Genomic DNA, 23,943 nt, shown 5'->3' with positions numbered 1-23,943 from the left:
AACTCCGGAATCACGTCCTGAGCCGAAGGCAGACGCGCAGCTGCTGAGCCACCCAGGCGTCCCTTGCATAAACTTCTTCAGGGATTCCCCATTGCCTTGACTGGCTTTTCTTGTCACCAAAGTTTACCCATTTTTCTCCCTTGCTTTTGCCATTAGTTCATATATGTTGTTCAGTGAAAGCCAATTATTTTAAAATGATACATGAATGAATGATGAATGAATTTGAATGAATGATATCTATGTCAGTGGAAACAGCTTGAGTTAGAAATCCCAGATCTTGAACTCTCTGAGCATATTTATATCTGTAATTTTTTTTAATGACAACTTTAAATTTTAATCTTAATTTGCCAGTCTTAAATTTGTGTTCAGTTTGCGGTTGAAAGGAGGCATAGTGAATAAAACACGGAAGACGACTTGCTTCCTGTTTCCTAACTTGCCAGTCTATATCATTATCAAATTCTGTTGAATGTACCTTGAAAATATCTCTTGGGTTTGTTCTCTTTTCTTTTATTCCCACTCCAATTTACCACATCTCTTTTTAAAAATGTAGATTGTATTATTATTTTTTGGTTTGGTGAGACCAGTGGGTCAGGAGATAAATTGTTATAGATCCTAAGAGATGTAAGCCTGCTATGCAAGGAAGGCTTATACAGGGAAGCACTAAGGTCAGTTAGGAGGCAGAGGGAGAGAATGGAAAACATGGGCAAGAGCTTTTATCATGGTTCTGTGGGAAGGAATGGATGAGATAAGGTGAACAGGTTTAGGATTGGTTAGTTTGAATGATTTCAATGGGTTCTGGGGTGTAGGGTAATCACTAGTTGTCTGGTATATGGCTCTGGGTTGATGAGGTTAGGGAAATAGTGGCTCTTGGAGGTGGTTGGCAATATGGACTTCTAATTGGTTTGCTTGGGGATATGGACTCCTGATTGGGTACACTCATAGGTGTTATCTCTAGGAATGGGCTAATCCCAAGAAGGATGGTGGTGGAGGTCTTGTCAGCAGGTCCCAGAGTCAAAGTATCACAAATACAAAAAATAAAATGATAGGCCCAGTACAATTTCTTGTGTGCGTAGATTAACATAATCTTCCAATTGTTCTGCCTGTATTTATATTTGCTTTCCTATAATCTAGCTTTGATGTAGCAGCCAGAAAAATCTTTATAAATTAGGTCATGTTATTGCTCTGCTTAAAATTCTTCTCAGATCTTCTTTTATATATCTAATAAAGCCCAATTTCCTCACTTTGGTTTTGATGCCCTTCATTTACTAGGCTCCCGCATCCATCTGCAACTATATTGTATTCAACCGTATTCTTCACTTACTTTATTCTAGGCACACTGATCTTTTGATTTCTTGAGAATGATTTGCTCTTTCTCTCCTCAGGGCCTTTGCACAGATAGTTCTTTGTGCCTGGATGCTCTTTATCTGGTTAATTTCCAGCCGACCTTTGAATCTTACCTTAAATGTTATTCTTTTGGGAAGGCCTATATTAGGTCCTTTCTGTTGATTTTTCTGTGATTATTCATTTGTTCACTTATTCACTGCTTTCTTTTGTACATATAAGAAGGGGGGTACTGCTGGTAAAATGGAAAGCAAACCAGATTGGCACCTAATCTCATGGAGCTTCTTCTGGAGGAGGCAGATAAAGTCAGTGACAAAGTAACTATAAGATATTATAAATGGTTTAAAATTTTAAAAGAAGTATTGATGTAAAAAAAAAAAAAGAGGTATTGATGTAGAAGCTATCAGAATATGACCAATTGTAGGTCACTGTTGTATATAAACTTTTGTGGTTAAACAATTTTGTTCTTTTCCAAATCTAAATTATAATCTACAGCCATTCAATAGAGGGGGAATATTTTATTGTTAAAGCTCACTCCTGTCTACTTTCAAAGCTTTTCCATATACTTTAGTGCTTCCCAAGTCAGAGAATACCATAAAATATGAGTATTATTACATTCTTTCATATGAACGAAGAACAGTTTTATTTGGATAAATGATGAATGCAAAATAAAGTTTCAAGCTTTATTTTGAAACTCAGGGCAGCCCCTCACCTTTTAAAAATTTTTATTTATTTATTCTAAAAGATTTTATTTATTTATTCATGCTAGACACAGAGAGGGAGCAGAGAGATAGGCAGGGGGAGAAACAGGCTCCCTGCAGGGAGCCCAATGTGGGACTCAATCCTGGAACTCTGCGATCATGCCCTGAGCCAAAGGCAGATGCTCAACCACTGAGCCACCCAGGCTTTTTTTTTAAACCACAGTTAGTAATTGTATTTATCTGCGGATTTACTTCTCTAGTACCAGTGTATTTCATGTGTGTGCTCTGTGAGAATCAGAATTGTGTTTGTGCAGTTCACCACTGCATATTGAACATCTGGCTTAAGCAGAGGGTCAATGAATAAATGATAGAAACTATATTCAGGCAAATGTCCTTAATGTGGCTGTTTAGCCCTACCTGCTTGAATGCTTTTCTAGGTTAAAATTATTGAGGCTGTGGTTTATGATATAGAACTGTTGGACCTTGATCTGTGTACTTGTGTATTAGAATGGACCACAAAGTATTTTTTTTTAAAGATTTTATTTATGTATTCATGAGAGATACAGAGAGGCAGAGACATAGGCAGAAGGAGAAGCAGGCTCCCTCTGGGGAGCCTGATGTGGGACTCAATCCCAGGACCCTAGGATCATGACCTGAGCCAAAGGCAGATGCTTAACCACTGAGCCCCACCCCCCCCAGGTGCCCCACAAAGTATTTTTTTTCTTTTTTTAGATTTTATTTATTTATTCATGAGAGACTTATGAGAGTCTTATGAGACTTATGAGACTCTCTAATTATTCATGAGAGAGAGAGGCAGAGACACAGAGGGAGAAGCAGGCTCCACACAGGGAGCCTGATGTGGAACTCGATCTCGGGTCTCCAGGATCACTTCCTGGGCTGAAGGTGGCGCTAAACCTCTGAGCCACCTGGGCTGCCCCCCACAAATTATTTTTTGAAGAGAATTTTACTTATCCCCAAAGCTGTCCTCTTGACTCACTCTTATTTTTTTTTTAATTTTATTTATTTATTCATGAGAGACAGAGACAGAGAGAGAGAGAAAGAGAGAGAGAGAGAGGCAGAGACACAGGTGGAGAGAGAAACAGGCTCCATGCAGGGAGCCCAACGTGGGACTCAATCCCGGGTCTCCAGGATCATGCCCTGGGCTGAAGGCAGGTGCTAAACCGCTGAGCCACCCAGGGATCCCTTGACCCTTCTCCCTTGTTAAAGAGAGATAGGGTTGCTTTTTCAGGTAGCCACCCACGTTAGAATCCCTAATTTTCCTAAGGGCTGTCAGTCCTGCCCTTAGACCTGCAAGATAAAATATATGTTTTCTTTGTGTTTTTCAGTCAACATAATCCTGAATTCATTGCTACTTAATTTTGAATGAGAAGGTTAATATTTAAAGAAGTTCTTTGAAGGATATTCTTCTGGAGTGAGGTTTAACTGTGGGCCAGTATCAGAGTTGCCAATAGAACTTTTAAAAGATCTACTGAGGGTAGCCCGGGTGGCTCAGCGGTTTAGCGCTGCCTTCAGCCCGGGTGGGATGTGATCCTGGAGACCCGGGATCGAGTCCCACATCGGGCTCCCTGCATGGAGCCTGCTTCTCCCTATGCCTCTGTCTCTGCCTCTCTCTCTGTTTCTCATGAATAAATAAGATCTTTGGAAAAAAAAAAAAAAAAGACCTACTGAAATTGGAATCCCTAAGGTGTGGGACCTGGGTCACAGGTGTTTCCGATGCATAGTCAGGTGTGTAGGAGCAGTACTCCCTGGAAAGGTTTCTACACTGGTACTTACACCCCAAAAACGTGTATGTAAAGAAGACATTTTTATGTTTCCCATAGGTTGAAGTTCTGGGTGTGTTAAAGATCAGTTTCATTTGTTTGTAAACAAGCACTTTTGTTCAGTGGTTCAGTGAACACTGAGGAATTTCTGATATTTGCTTTCCATTGCCAGCACCTACCAGAGTTGAATATGTCTGCAAATTTAAGGTGTGAGGTGGGGAGTAATGAGAGATATGGGTGGAGAGGTAGATTTTGAAAGCTCTTGTATGTGATAAAGAGCAGTTAAGATCTTTTCCTTTTAGTAATGGAGAGGCATTGGAGGTTTTCTTTTTTAAGTAAAATTTTCTTTTTTTTTTTTAATGGGAGAACAATATGCCAGTTTATTTTACTTCTATTTTAAAGGAAGGTAGTAACCTTGTCAACTATATGGAACATAGATTTGAATGGGGGAGAAAACTATGACAAGGTGACCAGTTGGGAAGCAAGTCTATACAAGAGGTAACCAGGAGCAGAAGGATAAAAAAGGATTGAATCCTAGCTTTGTAGGTACCTTTTTAGTTTAAATACTTAAGCTTCAACCAGTCTACTCTACCCTTGACTTGAAGACTTAGTGAAAATTAAAGGCTCCACTGAGAAGTCTTCCCTGATTGCTTTCTTTTGAGCTCTTTTTTGGTGGTCTCTTTATGTCATATTTTGTAATACTTCCTTTTATTATTATTTTTTGCTAATTTGATTTTTATGTTTTATTTATCTTACACTGATGCCACTTTTCATGATAAACGCTACTGGTTAAAAATATCTTTTGAACAAGTTGTCCTCTATGCCATTCTTGTTTTTTTTCCCTTTCTATTTTGTGCCTTTACTTATAGTTTTTCTTTTTCCTAGAATGTTCTTATCTCTTCTCCACTCATATTGAAGAGTTTTAACCTTTCTTTCATAGTTCAAATCCCTCCCTTACTACAGGTTCTTTCTGCTGGCCCTGCCATTTCCTTATTTTAGTTCTTGTGGTATTTAAGCTGTCTACTACTTAGTTTATGCTACTTTTATTTTTATCTTACGTATTCTATGAATATGGTACTCTGCCTCTTTGAGTTGGGCAAGATGTCTTACATATCAGTGTATATAGCTTGCTCTTAGTAAATATTAAATAAATATTAAATATTAAATAAATAAATATATGACACTCTGTCCCTTTCTAAGTCTTCCTAAAAACAGGCTATAAACATAGTTTATTCTGCTCTGAAAGACATAAAACTTCAGAAATATTTTAAATTAAAGGATGCCTGGGTGGCTCAGCAGTTGAGTGCCTTTGGCTTGGGGCATGATCCTGGAGTCCTAGGATCTAGTCCCACATTGGGCTCCTGAATGGAGCCTGCTTCTCCCTCTGCCTGTGTCTCTGCCTCTCTCCTCTCTCTCTGTGTCTCTCATGAATAAATAAATAAAATCTTTTCTTTAAATAAATATTTTAAATGATTAATTTTAGTAATCTGAATTTAAAGCAAAAATAGTTGTAATTACTTATCTCTGGAATTTTTAAGGCCCAAATAAAAGAGAATTGAAAATAATTTTGTTGACTTTGTTGAATTAGAGTATTTTAGAGTTGAGTATTAATATCTGAGTGCAAACTCCCTTAAAGATTTATATTTAAAATGCTTTAGTTAAAGGACAATATTTTCATTTGTTCCTTATGTTATATACCAAGTTCTTTGCCAGAACCAAGCCTTATGTTCTTGGGAATCACTCAAAGCACTTGGGCCTACTCTGCTTTGTAATCCTGTTAAATTTCATCCGTGAATTAAAACCTAATTATATAAACCCTACATATAGACAATTTGATGTACAATAGATATTTACTTATTGGAACATTATGAAATGTTGAAAATACTTATATTGGGATTAAGAAATAATTTTCTTTGGAAATTAAGTTTAATTGTGTATATATTTTTCTTTAGCCCATATGTTGTAAAGTACTATGGCAGTTATTTTAAGAACACAGACCTCTGGATTGTTATGGAGTACTGCGGCGCTGGCTCTGTCTCGGACATAATTAGATTACGAAACAAGACAGTAAGTATTTTTAAATTGTTTTGCTAATCTCATTTCTAAAGATTCATGCTTAGCAATCTAACTAGGTAGTATTTTGTTACAAAGAAAATATCAGTGTGAAAAAAGAAAAGGTTTTACATTGTGAAAGGATCTAGTATGAGGTCTGAGAACTAGCATATATCTTTGTATGGCAAATTTGAGAGTCATATGATTGTTTATTTGTTAGGAAATTTTTGATAAGTCACCTAGAATCTACCAGGTACTCCACTTCTTCATTTGGAATCAGTATGTATATTCTTTATTAATGTGAGTTCAATAAATTATGGCTAGAGTTTTATTTCAAGTTCATAATATTTATAGTATTTCTTTATGTTTTCTGTGTTATAATCTGTGGTAAACAATTAAGGTTTTATGTTTCTGAATGTTAAAAAATAATACAAAAACATTTTTTGTCTTTATTTTCCCAAATATTGTTAGGGGGTTTGAAAATGACAAAGCTAGCTCATAATTGTGTGTGTGTCTGTGAATTCAGGTTAGTGAAATGTGTTATTTAATAATAGCTTTTTTTTAAAAAAAAATATTTTTATTTATTTATTCATGAGAGACACATTGAGAGAGAGAGAGAGAGGCAGGCTCCATGAAGGGATTCGGATGCCGGACTCGATTGGGGGACTCCTGATCATGCCCTGGGTCAAAGGCAGGTGCTAAACTGTTGAGCCACCTAGGGATCACCAATAATAGCTTTTTATGGTTATGCTTTAACCATAAGTAAGAGCTATTAACAAAATTATTTACTTTATGCTAGAAGTGCATCTAATTTACTTGGATATAAGGACAAAAGTGACCTTTTTATCTGTGAATGAGTAAGAATAATAATCAGTGAAATAATTTATAATACTGTAGAACAGTAACCTAATTACTACATGACATTATTGTATGTTGTCAGACATATTTAAGTAAAATACATTCAGAAAAATACTTAACTACTTGAGTCAATTAGTGGTTAACCAGAATCATTTTAAGGTTTGATTGGGGAAGTACGTTGTAAGTTTATCCTACTAATTTTTTTTTCTGTTAGAGAAAATAAAGTAAATATGATTTCTTTTTGAAGAAGTGAAATAGAACTTAAAATAATCCCTGTTTTGACAGGATGAATTAGGTGATTTGTGACATTCTAATTATATATTTTAGAATTTCTATGGTGCTTGACTAGTATTTATGTAAATCAGATGACTCTTGAGTGACAGAACAGTGCTCTAATTGAAAATAATTATACTTTAGAGAAGTGTTTAAAAATCATTTCAGGGCTAAACTTAGTACACTTGGTATTTAAAATTATCAAGTATTAGATATATGAAATAATACTTTCTATCAAGTATAGAAATATATGAAATGGAAAATCTGTTTTCTTGGTTTTAAATGTAAATATTACCATTGTGAATAGATAGGAAATATTTTATTCAAGTACTTTATTATGTTGTTGCCAGTAATGGCAAACTGTGAAGGTATAGTATAGTTCTAAAATATGGATATGGATGAATCATTATCCTCAGGAATCTTCTTTGCCAGTTAGCAAAGGGAATATTTTACCCTACTCACATTCATTTTTGGAAGATAGAATCCACTGAATATGTATGAGGAGTCCTACATTTGGAGTAATTTGTTATTCTCACAGAACAGTTATCCTTGAGTTTGGAGTTAATGGGAGAATTTGATTCCCAGTTGCCTTGATAACAGCTCCTGTTAGATCTCAAGAATATTTGCATCCTGCTTTTCTTTTATATATATATATATATATATATATATATATATATATATAAAAGAATATATATATATATATGTATATATATATTATTGAAAAAGAGAAAAGAGTACTACTACTGGGAAGGTTAGCAATATAAAGATTTGTATCTTTTTTTATTTAATGACTAGGCATTGTAAGTATTTGATCATTTTATAGGAATGATCACTGGAGTGATAGTCCTCTTGTCTGAATTTCAAGGGTGTGACTGTTACCTGTTAATCGACTGGCTTTTAGAAATGTGACCAGTGAAACAGTTGTCCTTGATCTGTTAAAACTCAATTGTTTTCATGGTCACAGAACAATCAATTTTTTCCTTAGGGTACGGGAACTTTTTCTTTTTTAGAGTTTATATGCTCTTTTGTTTTTGTTACATGGTTGTTTCTTTTAATTTATTGATTTAGTGCATCTATTTAATTCATTTTAAACAGCACAGGACATTCTTCTTTTTATTTATACTGTCAGTTTTTTTGCTTTTTGTTCTATATTTCCTATATTTCACAGTTGCTTGAAGAACATGTTCTTCAATGCTCTCTTTTATGTGGGTATGATGGCGATAGGTAAAAATGTTACTTAACTTCATTTTTTGAATGATATAATTGCTGGGTAAAGAATTCTAGGTTGGCAGTTTCTTTTCATTTTTGATTTAAAAGTAATGACTTTTGGAAGACCACTCAAGTAATGTACTTTTTGTAGAATTGTGCTTGTCTTTGAAAGATACTTCATTAGGAATGAAGTATTGCTGAATTTTAATTATCAGTTGATATCTGGTATTGATGAAATATTTTCTTGAAAATTAAAGGTATAGGATAAAACAAATCTGATTAAGTTACATACCTATAAAAAATTTAAGTTCATTTGTTTAGCTTAAAATACAGTGCTGTTTATGTCTTACCTCCCTCTTCTCTGTGCAGTTTCATAACTTGTCACTTTTATTATGCACTTTAGAATAGAAATGGCTCCTAGAATAGAGACTGGATTCATATTATGGTGTTTTTGTAAATGTTATTACCTCATCTTTTCTTCCACCATTGAGTGCTTGCCTTTACCCCAGGCTTTGCCTAGTGAATTTGTATCTATGAGGGACCAGCTAACATCACATCTGCTCTGGAACTTTTTCTGTTTTCCTGAGTAGTTTCTTATATAATTGGTTGATTAATTAATTAGGTAAGTCTTTACTGTATATTCACACATAAAGAAAGGGCATAATAAATTCTAGCTACTATTATTATTATAATTTTTACTATTATTAATTTTTTTTCACATATTTTGACCAGTAAGTAGCCTTTGCACCTTTTATATGTGTATTGGCTCGTTTATTCCTTTTTGTGCTTATCTTTTTGTTATTGTTGTTGGCACTTTTCTTAATAGTTTTCAGGATTGTCTGACAGTTTGCTGGTGATTGTATGCGTGCTTCATATATTTTAAAAGTCATAAAACCAGTTATCTTATTGTCAGAATAGATATTAAAAAAGGAGCTTCAAAATATCTCTTCCAGAGGTTTTATACTTTGGCCTATACTTTTCCTTTGGGAAACATCCAAGAAAAGATAAAGGCATAGAATTAGGTGTAGGAGTTAGTTAGGAATATTCCAGTAATTGGAATTGAGGCTGAGCAGCAAAGGGTTGGAATTATATCTGTTTAAATGTTGCTGTGTACCATGGGGCAGATCAGAGTTGGCATTTGAGCTGGTAATGAATGGTAATTGTGCTAATCAGTGGTATTGGTACTAGAGATAGGATGAAGGTTAAACCCTTTTGTATTCTAGTGGGTGCTAAAAGTTTCTCTGAGTCTTCTGGTTGCATTATGAATAAAAATCACTGTTTAGTTAGTATTCATTGACTCCTTCAGCTACTAAATGTTGGGAGATCTATAAACATATGTGAGTTAAATCCTCTGATTTCTGTGATCAAATTCACAAACAACTCAAGTCCTAATATTGTATATTTTAGCAATTGACTATTTTTCAAAAATAATTACATTGTTTTGACCCATCTTTTAAGTGTGGTGAAACCTATGTGTAGATAACCCTGCTGTGGTACCCAGAAGTCACATTTAATTAGTCAGCTCTTAGTGTTTAGGAAGATAGTTGCAGTTGCCTTCCCCTACCATAAGCCACCCAAGGACAGACATTTTTATAATTCATTATGGAAATATTACAAGTCCTGGAGTAGCTTCTGGCATCTAACAAAGCTTTGATAAATGTTTGTTGAACTGAAACAGGATCAATTCCTTGGCTGCTTGTCCTATGAATATAAAGCAACTCTCCTCATCTATTAAGTGTTCTATTTTTGTAGTCTAATATTGTAATAAATAATATATTTATGGGAATAAGTTTGAAGATTTCCTTGTGAAGAAATATTTTAAAATGAATATATTTTATATCAGTTATCACTTAACATCTAAACATTTATGCATTTCAAGTATCATATACTGCAAAGTGGAAATACACAACTCTATGAAATTGAAGCTTTTTTTTTAATTAATTAATTTATTTATTTATGATAGTCACAGAGAGAGAGAGAGAGAGAGAGAGAGGCAGAGACACAGGCAGAGGGAGAAGCAGGCTCCATGCACCAGGAGCCCGATGTGGGATTTGATCCTGGGTCTCCAGGATCGCACCCTGGGCCAAAGGCAGGTGCTAAACCACTGCGCCACCCAGGGATCCCGAAATTGAAGCTTTTAAAAAGTAGATTATATTTTTGAGGCTTTCACAATGGTCTTTATGTAATTGTTAAGCTGTGCCTTGACATATGGAAGAAAATGGAGTCTCTGTGTTAGACATCTGTCGTGTACTTGGGAAAGTTTTAAGAAAATAAAGTTTTGAGGTTATTCTCTCCCATTTTGGCCCATTTTTTTATTTGACCACTTACTTTAATTTAACCTAGCACTATGGATTTTAGTTTTGGCTTTTTCATAGACTAGTTTTATGATCTGAGCAAGTCATTTACCTGACAGAGACTTTAGCTTCCTATCTGTTAAATAATAAACAACATCTATATTGCTTTACATTTTACTTGGCAGTTTTATTTACACTTCAGTTGAATGGAAAGGTTCAAAACATTTATGGATCTAGGCACAGGGCTCTTCAGTAGAGGTACAAATAACTTTAATAAATTTAAGAAATTTTGCTGTTGTTGCATTGTTGAGGTAATACCTATATAAAAAGCTGATTTTGACTCTCTTTATATATAAAGAGTTATTAAAATTCTTTAGGAGCAGTAAAGGAAAAGCACTTAGCCTAACACAGAAGTTCAGAGAAAGCTCCTTAGGAGATAAAACTGCTTAATAGATTCTTGGAAGAGGAGGAGTCATGTTATCATTAGAATGCAAGCTCCCCCAGGGCAGGGTTTTATCTTCATTGTTCACTGCTTTATCTCCATTCTTAGTACAGTGCCTGGCATGCAGGATGCTCAGTAAATATTTGTTAGCATGATGGATGAATGAATGAATGAGAAGCGAGAGGGCAAAGGACATCTTGAAAGAGGAAACAATGATATGCTAAAATTATATTTCCCTCTCTAAAAGTTGAGGTGTCACACTTCTAGGTCACCTGAAGGAGAACAGCATCTGGTTTAAATGGATTTATTTTTCTCACACATAATTGCTCAAAATCATTGCCATGTTGTAGATTGATGGATCTATGTTAGGATCATGATGTTGTGTATAATTTTTTGTTTTTCCTAGAGTTATTCCTTTTGTTTTTTTCCTTCATGTTTAGAGAAGCAGCATATGCCATCTTTATCATTTTGCTAATGTCTTCTACCTTCTTAATCATTTTACCTGTTTCCTGGAATTTATGTGATTCTTCTTTGAGAAGACATTCTTTGGAGCTTCCTGATTTCTTGTTCTAATGTGGACTCATTGCTTTTTAGGTCTGCTGTACAGCTGCATCCTTGGAATTTCTTTTCACTGGACTTTTGGGTTAGTGCCATCATTTTCTTGTATATTTCCTATTTCCTTGGTTTTCACCCTTGTTTTGTATTCTTCCTAAACTATCTTCTTCATGGTACAAGAATAAGAGGTCAACTATTTGAATCCCGCATGTCTGAAAATGTCTTTATTTTGCTTTCACAGTTGATTGATTGATAGCTTATGTAGAAATTTACATTGAAAATAAGCTTCTCTGAGAGCTTTGAGGGCTTTCATCTATTATCTTCTAGCATCTGATGTTGCTAATGTTATAGCTAATGCCTCTCAGAGTCTTATTTATCTGTAGGCCTCTTACCTGCCTCCTCCCCCAAACCCCCCAAATCTGGAACTTTTTAGACTTTTCTTTTTATCTTGATGTTCCTGATACTGCACAAGGAATAAAATGTGTCACAAGGATGTACCTACTAGATGTGAGTCCTTTTTATTAGTTATGCTCAACACTCAATTCTTTTCAAATAGCACTTTTGTCTTTTTTCAGATTTGGAACACTTTCCTTAATAAGCTCCTCCTCTATTTTCTTCACTGGATGATGAATCTTCTGAATTTTATTCTTTTTTTTTTTCCTCCTAGATTTTTTTTTTTTTTTTTTTGGTCTTTTTACCTTTTGGGGAGTTGGTAGGGGGTGATTTCTTCTACTTTATTTTGTGAGTCTTCTAACTGAATTTCTTATTTCAGGAGTATATTTTAATTTATAAGAACTCTTTCATTTTTCATTTGTCCTTTTTTGTAACATCTTGATGTTGAGGCATGGATGCAAAAGTTTTTCTCATCACTCTAAGAAAAACAAGTTTTTGAAAAAGTTATTTCCTGTTTCCTGAATCATCTTTACTTCCTCTGGGGTGGTTGTTTCCTCTGTTCTGGTCTTGCCCATGGCAAGGGTCAGCAGGAAGGCTGACCAGCACTCACTGGAAACATTGGGCAATGCTTTTTGACTGGCAGATATAATTTTAGGGTGAATGGACTGGGAGATGGCTTTTCGGGGAAGGGCCTACAGAGCAGTTTGTTCAATTTCTTGAGAGAGGAGCCTCTCACTCTGCTCCCATGTGGGGTTAAGTGCCAGAATGCATGTCATCTGCATATATGGGGATGAGGGTAGGGGTAGAATAAGGATTCCATTTTCTTCTTTTCTTTTCTTATTCTATTTTCTTCTTTTCAGCTTCTATGAAAAAGCTAGTTGCCATTTCCATCCCTTCTTACTCCTGCCCAACCTCCCCAGTGGTGGAGCCTCTTGGAGTTTACTTGGCAATCACTCCTTTTGTTGCACACTCCTTCTTTGCCTCTTGGCTGTGGATCTTTCCATAGAATGCTTCCAAAGTCATTAAACTCTCTTGTGATGATTTCTTTTGTTATTAGTTATTTATTTATTTATTTTCAAAAGTCTCTATCAGCTTAATGAGGTTTCAGGAGAAGGAGAGACAAATAACTAAACAAATTAATTACAAATTTAGGTTAGCTTTTGAACCTGAATCAACGATATCCCCCCCCTTGCCTTATGTGTATTTTATATAGCTTTCATATTCTTAGGTGTTTCGTACAACTACTTTTGAGGATTCATTTGATAATCCCTTAAAAGTTTGAATCCATACAGACTTTGGGATCCTCCAGCAATTCTCCTCTTTCATCTGTACTTAGAGAAATCCTAGCACAATTGTACAGTGAGGCATAGGCAAGAATGTTGTCACAACAGAAAATTAGAAGCAAATCTAAATCTCGATCAGTATTAGACCTTGGACTAGAAGATTGCTATCATTCTTTCTGTCTCCATAATTCTCTAGCTCTTTGGTAAAGGCAAACTGAGAGTAGTGTTCTGGCTGAACCCTTTCAGAATATGTAGGACCCAGTTGTCCAGATGAGAACAACATTAAAATACCAAATAAATTATGTCTCTTAAAACATGTATAAACATTTATCTTGGTATATAAGAGAAAATTTTAGTATTTACCTTTACCCAGGTGAGATATATTTCTGTGATGTTGTGTGTGTGTGTGTGTGTGTGTGTGTGTGTGTGTAGTGGGTGAGGGGGGGGTGCGCAATGAAGGAAAAAGAATAATGGAGAAGTTGTTCCAGACTGAAGAAAGCAATTCCTAAGTTATGTGTATGTGTTTTCCTCAAGGCTTATGGTGGTCTGTTTTATTATGAAAATAATTGGGAAAGCCGAGTTTTATTTAAACATCACCTCTTTAGAAGTGTGAAGGACACTTTAAGACTATTCTGTTTGGTAAATTCTCACTGTTAGTTTTATAACTGATTCTCAACTTCAGTGACAGATTTTTGATAGATATTTTGTGAGCAGTACTATTTATATAGTATTGGTATGTGTCAGGCACTATTCTAAATACATGTATGGTTTTGCATTTAATCCTCATATAAGGATTAAACAACTGTATGAATAAGAACTATTGACCCATGTTGTAGGTGGGAAACTGAATCATAGAGTGGTAAGTAGATTAGAGGGAAAGAAAGGGTTAAAATTATATCAAACTACTAGAATTAAACTGTAGTAATTAAGAGCACAGATTCTGGAAGCAGAGTTTGTGGGTTTGAATCTGGTTCTGCTATATATTGGGTATGTGAACTTGGGCAACTTTCTTTTCTTACTCATTTTCTGCATCTACTAAATGAGATAAGAAGACCACCCTACTTCACTGAGTTGTTCTGACAATTAAGTATATAAAATGCAAGGAATATCACCTAGCACATATAAAGCCCTGTAGGTATTTGTTCTTGCTACTGTCATCATCATCCTGTCATCTCACTTATATAGATGGGAATGTCTTTGCGATCAGATGTGTTTGAGCAGAATATAAAGAGGACTATGGAATCAAGAACAGAATCCTAGTATCCACCACGAGTACTTTGAATTATCTTTGTTGATGAGGGAGATATAGACTTAATAAGAGGGCTACATTTTTAGGTACAGTGAAGGGTTCTTTAATAGAATCAAACAGTGGCTATTCACAATAGACTACGGTGTTTTTTATCTTCGTGCACTTAGAGTTAACGCCTTGTACATATATCTTTTTTGTAAATATTTGATTTATTGTATTTTAAAAATATATGTTCTGCCTTGATATGTATTTTGTTTTACTTCAGATATATTTTTTTCCTCAGTGAAGTCATACCAATTTTTTATTGACTTAAGATTTATTTGGAGTTTCAAAGTTTAATATTGTTTCATTGATAATAATAGTCATCTTTTTGATTTGTATGGGCTTCTATTCCATAAAGTGCTTTTTGGCGGTTTATATTTGCCTCTCTGTTATTGGACTAATTCATGTTTGACTTCCCTAATCACTTTGTTGCATGCTCTCTCTTTGTGTAATAGATACTAGTTCATATAGGATTTACAACTCCATATATATTGAGTGCTTTTCTGTTGTCTTCTGATCTCTTTTTCAGGAATCTTTTCATGTGGGAAAGGATTTTAAAATGTCTGCCCACTGACCATTTTCACAGTAGAGTATCAGTTCTCTTTCTCTTCAGATCAAGGGATTATAAGCAGCGTGTATATATGTATATTTACATATGGTGTAAGTAGTGAAAGCTTTCATTTTGAATCACTAGTTGTGGGACTTTGTGATAGATTATTAATCTTTTTTTTTTGCCAAACATCTGCAATCCAGATTTCATGAAGACAGCCTCTCCCTGCCCTTTTGTATATAATAATGGCTAAAATATTCTAGTTATGTTTTCTAATGTATGTTCTATGTGTTGAGCAGATTTGTGTTCTTCTGGAAAAATCCCATAAATTTTTTATTGTTTAAAACCTTGGCTATTTTATACCCTCAACCCTCCTTTCTTTGGGGTAGGAGGAGATAGATTGGTGAGGGGTGGGAGGGTGTTACTCTGCTGTTTTTTCCAGTCTTTTCCTCATGTTGAATACCTATAAGCCCCATTAAATTGTATGTATTCTTTTTCCCAAGAGAGAAAGAGTAAGAGGGGAAAAAATTTTGATTGTAAAGAAGTTGGAATCTGAGGCTTGATGGTTGTTCAGATAAAGTCTTGCATGTAACCTTAAGTATTACCTTTGAGATTTAGGTTATTTCAGAGATTGCTACTTAACTCCTCAACTTTCTCTAAACCACTGGTTTTTAGTAAGTTGTTTGATCACCATTGTCTGTGATTATGTCATGTATGCCATAAAAACTAATGGGCACTGAAGCATTCAAGGAGTTCTGTAAAATGAGAAGTCTAAATGTAATATTAATACGATTTGGAGTAAGCATTTATTAGCTGGGGGAAGTGGTACTAGGAAATGAAGGCAAAGAAGGGACTTAAACCCTGCACGTTCTTTTAAAAAACATGATTATACTATTTTCCTGGTTCCCAGTATCGTATTCTGGAATGGGGCAGAATATAGAAATCAGCTTCAGAAATCTTATGCTGTTAAATATCTGGAATAACTTTTAGTAGTTTTAGAGTTGGTCAGTGGTTTGTGCTTTATACAAACCTTTTTTCTAGGAGCTTCCCCACTTTTTGGTATCAACTTCAAGTTTATCACTTTTTGGTTATAAGTATAAGAAAACCCAGCCTAGACTGGTTTAAGCCAAAATGGGAATTTATTTGCTCACATAACTAAAAGTCTTTGTAGAGCTAATTTCATGTATGGCTGATTCAGGGTGAAAGGAGTTAACTTTAATTCATCTTTTTATTTTGATACCTCTGTATTGAGTCTAGTCTCCAACAGATTTTTGCCTCATATGAAATCCAGCAAGGATTCTTGTGCTTCATTGCTTCTGGATGGGTCATATGCCTTTCTCTGAGCACGTCATCTTGATCTGTGTCTAACCATTTTGATCTGTGTCTAACCTGGAGCTAGGATGAAGCTGAGTAGTAGAAATAACATATTCTGAGGATGGGGAAGTAGTAATTTCCTAAGGGGAATCAGAATATGTTAGCAGGAGAAGGGTGAATGGGTGTTAAAATGGCAAAATGTAATGAATAATTCTATATATTTACTAAAACTCAAATCAAAGCAAAATGTATCAAGAATAAAACAATTAAAGAAACCCTCACCTCTAAATAACTTAAAAAATGTATGTTAAATGTTAGAAGTATTTATTGACATTTGGAGTCAAAATTGTTGGCTCTCTAACCCTTTCTCCTTCTGTCACAGTAAGGGATGTAACTGTTGATATCCATGGGACCTTGTTTCTGCTGTGTCAGCAGTAAAAGTTTGCTGTAAGACTTCTTCTGGGAAGTCTGTTCATCAGGATTTAAAGACCCGTGGTTCCTTATTAGAACCACGGTGGACTGACCCTGGTATTAGTTCTGATGTCTACAATCCCTTTTCTTAAGAAGGATTTTCTTACCCTAGCAGGTACTATTACTGTTTAGAGCTGTACTAGAATCTTAGGAGAATGAATCTTTTTGTGTGAGAAGTAATTCTTGCTCCTTACTTGGTGTATCCCATAGAGTGAAATTGAGTTCTAAGTATATTTTGCATATGATTCTTAAAGTTCCAAGCCACAGCATTAATATGACTGTGCACTGTAGGATTAGACCTATCAAATTTTTCATAGCAATCATGTGCCAGGTTTTAATCTCTGGTTAAATACATCATACATGTACACTCCATTACATCTTTCCTAAATCTTTTGATTGGATATACACACTTTTATGATTTTACACATCACAATATAGTTCTTCCAATAGACTTTCTCTTCTACCTTAACTAAGTAAATTAACCTTACAAAGTTATTTCTTTGGCTGCCCTTATTGGGAAGCTGCCCGGTCTTCACCTTCGTTGCTGTTCTCCTTGGCATTTGTCCCAGTTCTGTTTCCTTTTCATCAGTCAGGCCCACCTTCATCTACTTTATTTTTGTATGGTACATTCCTCGCCTGGTGGACTGCCTGTCACTGCCAGATGGACGGTGAGCTCTCCCTCCCTGCCTTAAATATGACCCTGAGTACATGGTGACATAGTTATTTGAAAGGAGATGATTTAGTGGAAGGACCCAGGATTCCTGCATTGTTACTTAGTAGCTCTTGGGACCATGGGTAGTTGTGTAACTTCTCTAAACTTAAGATGCCTAAGCCTAAATTAGGCCTAATATCATATTACTTTCTTTACCTACCTCAGTGTTTTCTTTTGAGGAACAAAGATGCTGCATGTCAGAACATTTTGTAACCTGGAAAATTGTGTATGAACTTAAATCGCTATTTTATTACTATCATGGCAAAAATATCTAAAACAGTATGTAATTTTAATGGCCACTGGTTTAAGAATTTTGTGATACTTGTTGAAATAGAGAATGTTCTCTAGCATTGGAAAAATATACTAAAAGATTATTGTGTCTTATCTAGTAAAGTCTTGGTTAATCTTAGGAAATCAAGAGATGCATATAAGTTAATTTTCCAGAAAATAGGAATTTAGCTTCCTAGGTAGCAGATCTCTAATTTTAACAATTTTAGATGGAGAGTTTTTAAAATGGTATAGCATAGTTTTCTGTACTTTGAACCAGAATGTGTGTGAGCCACTTACCCTTTTAATGATATAAATTAAGGAAAAAATGTAAGTAATTATGAGTACATCGTAAACATTTCAAATAGTATGAAAGGGGAATTAGTGTCTCCTTACTTGCCCCTCAGTTTTACTTCCTTGAGGTAATGTCCGTTAACAGTTTCTTGTGGGTCCTTTGAGCACATATGTACACATATCATATTTTACACAAGGGATTCATACTGTATATGTGTTCTGTTCCTTGTCTTTTTTCCCTTTAACTTCTGATCTTAGAGATCTGCCTACACTGGTACATATAGGTCCACATGTATGTGACAACATATATTTCTTTCAGTACTTTGGACAAAATGAGTTCCAGCTTTTCCGTTTTTGTTGTTCTAATCAAAGCTGCAGGAATGTTTATATTTGTGTATTGGCATACTATGTTATGTCCTTTGGATACATTCTGAGAAATGGCGCTACTGGGTTAGAGGGCAAGTTCATTTTTATTTTTATTTTTATTTTTTTTAAGATTTTTAAAATTTTTTATTTATTCATGATAGACATAGAGAGAGAGAGAGAGAGGCAGAGACACGGGCAGAGGGAGAAGCAGGCTCCATGCCGGGAGCCTGACTCAGGACTCGATCCCAGGACTCCAGGATCGCGCGCTGGGCCAAAGGCAGGCGCCAAACCACTGAGCCACCCAGGGATCCCCACAAGTTCATTTTTAATAACAATTTTGTTTTTACTTGAGAGACTGCTACCTAAGTTGTATATGATTTTTTAGTGGTTGGGGCAGTTTCAGCTTGAAATATGAATGGAGCATGGATTTTGCTTTTGATGCCTTCCTGTTTCACGGCATGCTCTGACTCTTCTTCATCTTCCCAATTGTATCTAATTTTGCTCAACACGTTCATTATTCTACCACAGAACTGTCCATTGGGATTGTAAGCAAGGTTGCACACTTGTTAGCTGCTTGCTGCTGCTCCTGTTGCTGCCACTATAAATGATTTTACGATTTATCTTCCCCACACTAGCTTTCCATTGCTAGTGGACTGAGTCTGCCATCAGAGTTTTCTTTCTGAAAGTTCTCATAGGTTCATATCATCTTTCCACTTAAAAATTTGTGGGTATATAAAGCAGAGTTTGGCCCTAACCTGCCTTTGCATTCACTGACAAACTGTTCATCCTTCAAGAGTCAGCTCAAAAGTTGAGTCTTCTTGAAGTGGGGAGAATGGTGTGGTGAGCTTGTTGTCAAGGCTGGCAGGAACTGTATCATTCAAGGTCTTGAGGGTTAAGTTTTATGGTTTCGATTTTAAGAGTACTGGTTGTAATGCATTATCAGCTGCTGTCCTGGAGTGCTCCTCTATCTAATCCTGTTGCTACAGGCATTACTTAATATTATAATTATTTGTTCCTGTGCCATCCTTTCCACTGAATTTTGAGCACCATGAAGGTAAGGGCAGTATAACAGGCCCTCAGTAAATTCCTGTTAGTATCGCCCTCCTGCAGTTGTGTTTGCGTATCAAATGAAATGATAGTTGTACTATAGCTGGCAGAGTTAAATCTCAGTAAATGTCAGCTGTTGCTGATGTTACCGGTATCAGTATCATCATCTATCGGTCAATCCTGACTTGGGGAGTGTAGGGTGGTTTCTGTGAAGAGGTGAGATTTGATCCAGGGCTTAAAACACTGTGTGAGGATTACATTGGTGAGTTTTCATCAAATGGTTTTCAAGACTTTACGAAGTCACTGTGAAAGTTGAAACTTAAAATTTTATAATAAAATATAGTTGTCTGTGCCTTGAAAGGGGGAAGTGTGTTTCATTCTTTTTCATTTTAATGGACAGTAGGTACTAAATAGAGAATTAATGCATTATTTTATATAAGTAATTATGTCAAAAGGTGGGGTTTAAGTAAGATTGTCAAGATTCATTTTTAGAAAATTAAAATTCTTAATTTTGTACGAACTTATAAAAGCTCACTTGAATTTGTTTTTACTGACATAAAAACATTAAGGCAGTATGTATATTTTAAAACAGCTTGTGCATGTGCCCTTGAGACAATTTGGTGGGTGCATTTTTATCAAAACCATATACACAGTGACATATTAAATGTATCATATTATTATACTAATCATATGACTCTAGAAACAAAAGTAACCAGAGGACTAAAGCCTATCAAAACCATCTTTTTGTTTTTGTACAATGAAATTCTTTTTAAATTTGCCAATGAATTCATACCAATATTGAATCCAGATGTAGACTTTGTCTTTTAATGTATTAGCTCAGCTATAAAAGTCTTATTTCCATCCCTGATTACTGAGTCTTTCATTCATGGTTTATTATATCTCTTCCACCTTCCTTTATTCACTTTTAAAAATAGACTATAAAATGTAATTCAAATGATTTTATTTTATTTATTTTTAAAAATATTTTATTTATTTATTCATGAGAGACACAGAGAAAGAGAGGCAGAGACACAGGCAGAGGGAGAAGCAGGCTCCATGCAGGGAGCCCAATGCGGGACCCGATCCCGGGACTCCAGAATCACGCACGCCCTGGGCCAAAGGCAGGCACTAAACCACTGAGCCACCCAGGGATCCCCCAAATGATTTTAAAATGACATTCCTTCATTTATATAGTGATAGAAATAAAACTAAACCTTATTGTATTAAAGATAACCTAATTATATCCACAGATGAAGTATTCTGTTGATAAAATTTTTCATTGGAAATAATTTTGATGGATACCACTAAATGAAGTATCTTTCCACTGTGGTCCCATTTCACTTTGAAAAGTATTTTTTATAATAGTTTCTGAGTTTTTAAGTCTGTCTTTCATGCTAGATTGGAGTCACATAAGGTTAGGTTAAATATTTTAAAAATTCAGTGTAGAGCAGGTACTCAGTAAATGCTTTTTCAGTGAATTAATATTATCTAGGACTTATTGGAAAATACTTCTGCCTTCTTATTTCCTGCCTTCTTAGATCACTTTCACACATGCTTTATATTCTTCCTCCTGCCACACATGTGCTGTTATCCTTGGCAACATTGTGATCCATATGGGATAATTTTATAATTGATATCTCATTGTTTTAATTTGCTTTTCTTTGATTATTAGTGAAGTTTAATATTTTCTGTGTATGTTAACTAGCTTTATTTTTAGTTTTTGTATATTTGTGAATTGTATATTTATTTCTTTGCCTATTGTTGGATTTTATTGTTTTCTGAAGGATTAATGTGAGTTCTTTATGTTCTACATAATTCTGTATGCTAAACATCTTACTACATTTTCTGTGTTTTTGTTTTCTGAGCTTCTAGCTTTTATGCAGACAAAGCTAATCGATCCTCAGAATTTTTTGTTTGCTTTCTTTGATGAGAAACTATTCTGCCTACTGATTTGATAACTTAGATATTTAAATCATTTAAAAATGTTTAAATCATTGATGTCTATGTTTGTTTTAGTGGTATTAAGCATCTGTTTTCAATGAAATACTCATTAAGCCACCTATAATGTCCTCAGTTAAGGTTACTTTTCAGGTCAGGTGAGTGTGCGTGTGCTTACTTGCAGAATTTATTAACAGAATACTTGTTTTGTTTGGCTGGTACACCACTTATAATAATTCACATTTGAATGCTAGGATGAAGCAGGAGTTCTTCCCTGATATTCATGGTTGATACTCAGTTTTACTGCTTGTTTATGGCTGGGATCTATTCTTGTTAAGCACTAGTATTATGGCAGATGACTGTTTTGATAGACATTGCCTTTACTAATTGTCAAAAATTTGAATATCATCTTTGGAGCAAGCCTTGCAACTCCCTTGCAACTCTCCTATTTTGAAACCAATTAATATTTGTATGATATTTGACAGACCACTTTATTTCTCTGAGTTTGTTTCCTCATCTAAAAAAGGGACTATGTGTTTCTGTTTACTTAATTGAGTTGTGAGACTCATAAAATACTCTTTAAACTATAAAGTAATATAAAAATTTAAGACAGCATTATATCTCAGTGTTCTAGAAAATGTTACTGTTTACTGTTGTTTAAATAACTGTATTCAAGGATAAAAACCTTTTATTTCATAATTGAAGTTAAAAGGCCCAATGTGTAGATGCCTCATTCAAACTTCATTGTTCAAATGGAATCTTAAAATAAAACTATATTACAGATCACTTTAACACGTATCTATGTACTAGTATGAATAATTGGATATTGTGCCATTTTTTGATTAGGGCAGGATATGAGGTGATCCCTAAAGTAAAGGGAGGAGTTAATTACAAAGAGAAAAAAGCATAATGAAAGAGGGACTTTATAAACTTTATATATTTGCACCAGGTCTGTCCTCTCTACCCTTAATTCAGGGCCAAATACAGGCAGTGCCCTCGGTATTCTTATAAACTTCATAGGTACTGAGACTGTCCATGTCCTCACCTTCAACACCTACTACCTTTAACAGAATCTGTATGAGTCAGTGAAGTACATATTTGTGAAAAGAATAAAAAAAAATGAATGTCTAAATCAGTGTGAATTTATTTGTTAAGACTATGAAGATCTTTTGTAAATACAGAATCAGAGGGTTGGAATGAACCTTTGAAATCATCTAGTAAAGGTAGACAGTTCATGAATCAGTAGATCTTTGGCAGGTCTTTAGTGGCAGATTCTTTACAGCACTGAAATCAGATCTTGAGACCCAGAAATATAGCAAGTCTATTTAATCCTGAACTTTCTCTACTATAGCTCTGTAATATAGGGTACATAAGCAGAGATAACAAATCAAAGAGTTGATGAAGGATTAGTGACTTGTTCGTTGGAAATAATGGAATGTTACGAGGATAAAAAGTGAAGTCTAGGTAATTGAAAAGATCAGTATTGAAGTAATTAAACATGACTCAGTTTTATGGATTGGTGCTGCTGTTGTAGCACCTGTAAGCTCTTTAATTTTTATACCAGGAGTGGGGAGAGGGGAAAAACCCAGGTACATATGACAGCACCACAGCCTTGCATAGTGATGCGTTGTGGTGGCCCTAAACAACATTCCTCCCTCCCATTCTCCCACCTTGGCTGTAAACTGCTAATTTATGTGGCATCTTCTTTTTTTTACAAAACTGCAAGTCTGTATTCATTCATTATTATTTATCAAGTGCTAACAATAGCCCAGCATGGTTACATGAGTGAACAGAACAAAGATCCCTGCTCTTGTGGGCCCTTTTTCTGGTGCAGTGCTATCCAATAGAAACATAAAATGAGCCACAAATGTAATTTTTAAAAAAGATTTTATTTATTTATTCATGAGAGACATAGAGAGATTGGTAGAGACACAAGCAGAGGAAGGCAGGCTCCCTGCAGCAAGCCCAATGTGGGGGACCCATCCCAGAACTCCGGGACCATGCCCTGAGCTGAAGGCAAACGCCCAAGTCCTGAGCCATGCAGGCTTCCTGCCACAAATGTAATTTAAAATTTCCTCGTAGCCATACTAAAAAAAGAAAAAAGTAATAGGTGAAATTACCTTTAATAATATACTAAATATATTAACATATAGTACAGTATCATAATATTAAATAATATATCTAATATTATTTAAATAACAATGTATTTTAAACATTAATAAATTTTATAATAAACATAAATATCGTTTAAAAGTATAATAAATTTAAAAATTATAAGTGAGACACTTTTCCTGCTCTTTTTAGTACTAAGCTTTGAACTTTGGTGTATATTTTACATTTATAATCTCTCAGCTTGGACTAGTTCACATGCTTGGGAGCTACTCTGTTAGGCAGTGCGACTTTAGAGCATGGTGCTTGCTTTCTGTGGACCATCAAGTCTGACCATCTAGTCAAAGGTAGAGAATAAGTTCCTGGTAGAACTAGAATTTTCAGAAAATCCAGATTCCTTAC

At 35.0% G+C, this 23,943-nt stretch overlaps 1 protein-coding gene across 8 annotated transcripts in view; it reads left to right on the top strand.

Moving 5' to 3' along the window:
- STK3 (serine/threonine kinase 3) overlaps window positions 1-23,943 on the top strand; it is a 375,334-nt gene that overhangs the window by 151,769 nt on the left and 199,622 nt on the right. For all 8 annotated transcript variants that reach the window (XM_049093097.1, XM_035714551.2, XM_035714552.2 and 5 more), the window contains one exon: window positions 5,776-5,890. In XM_049093097.1, coding sequence (XP_048949054.1) covers window positions 5,834-5,890 — 57 coding nt within the window. In that variant the 5' untranslated portion in view covers window positions 5,776-5,833. The remainder of the gene's footprint in view (window positions 1-5,775; window positions 5,891-23,943) is intronic.

Source organism: Canis lupus, chromosome 13 (genome assembly GCF_003254725.2).
Source record: "Canis lupus dingo isolate Sandy chromosome 13, ASM325472v2, whole genome shotgun sequence".
Classification (NCBI taxonomy): Eukaryota; Metazoa; Chordata; class Mammalia; order Carnivora; family Canidae; genus Canis; species Canis lupus.
Note: the sequence above shows the minus strand (reverse complement) of the source record. Positions and strands in the feature narration are given on the sequence as shown.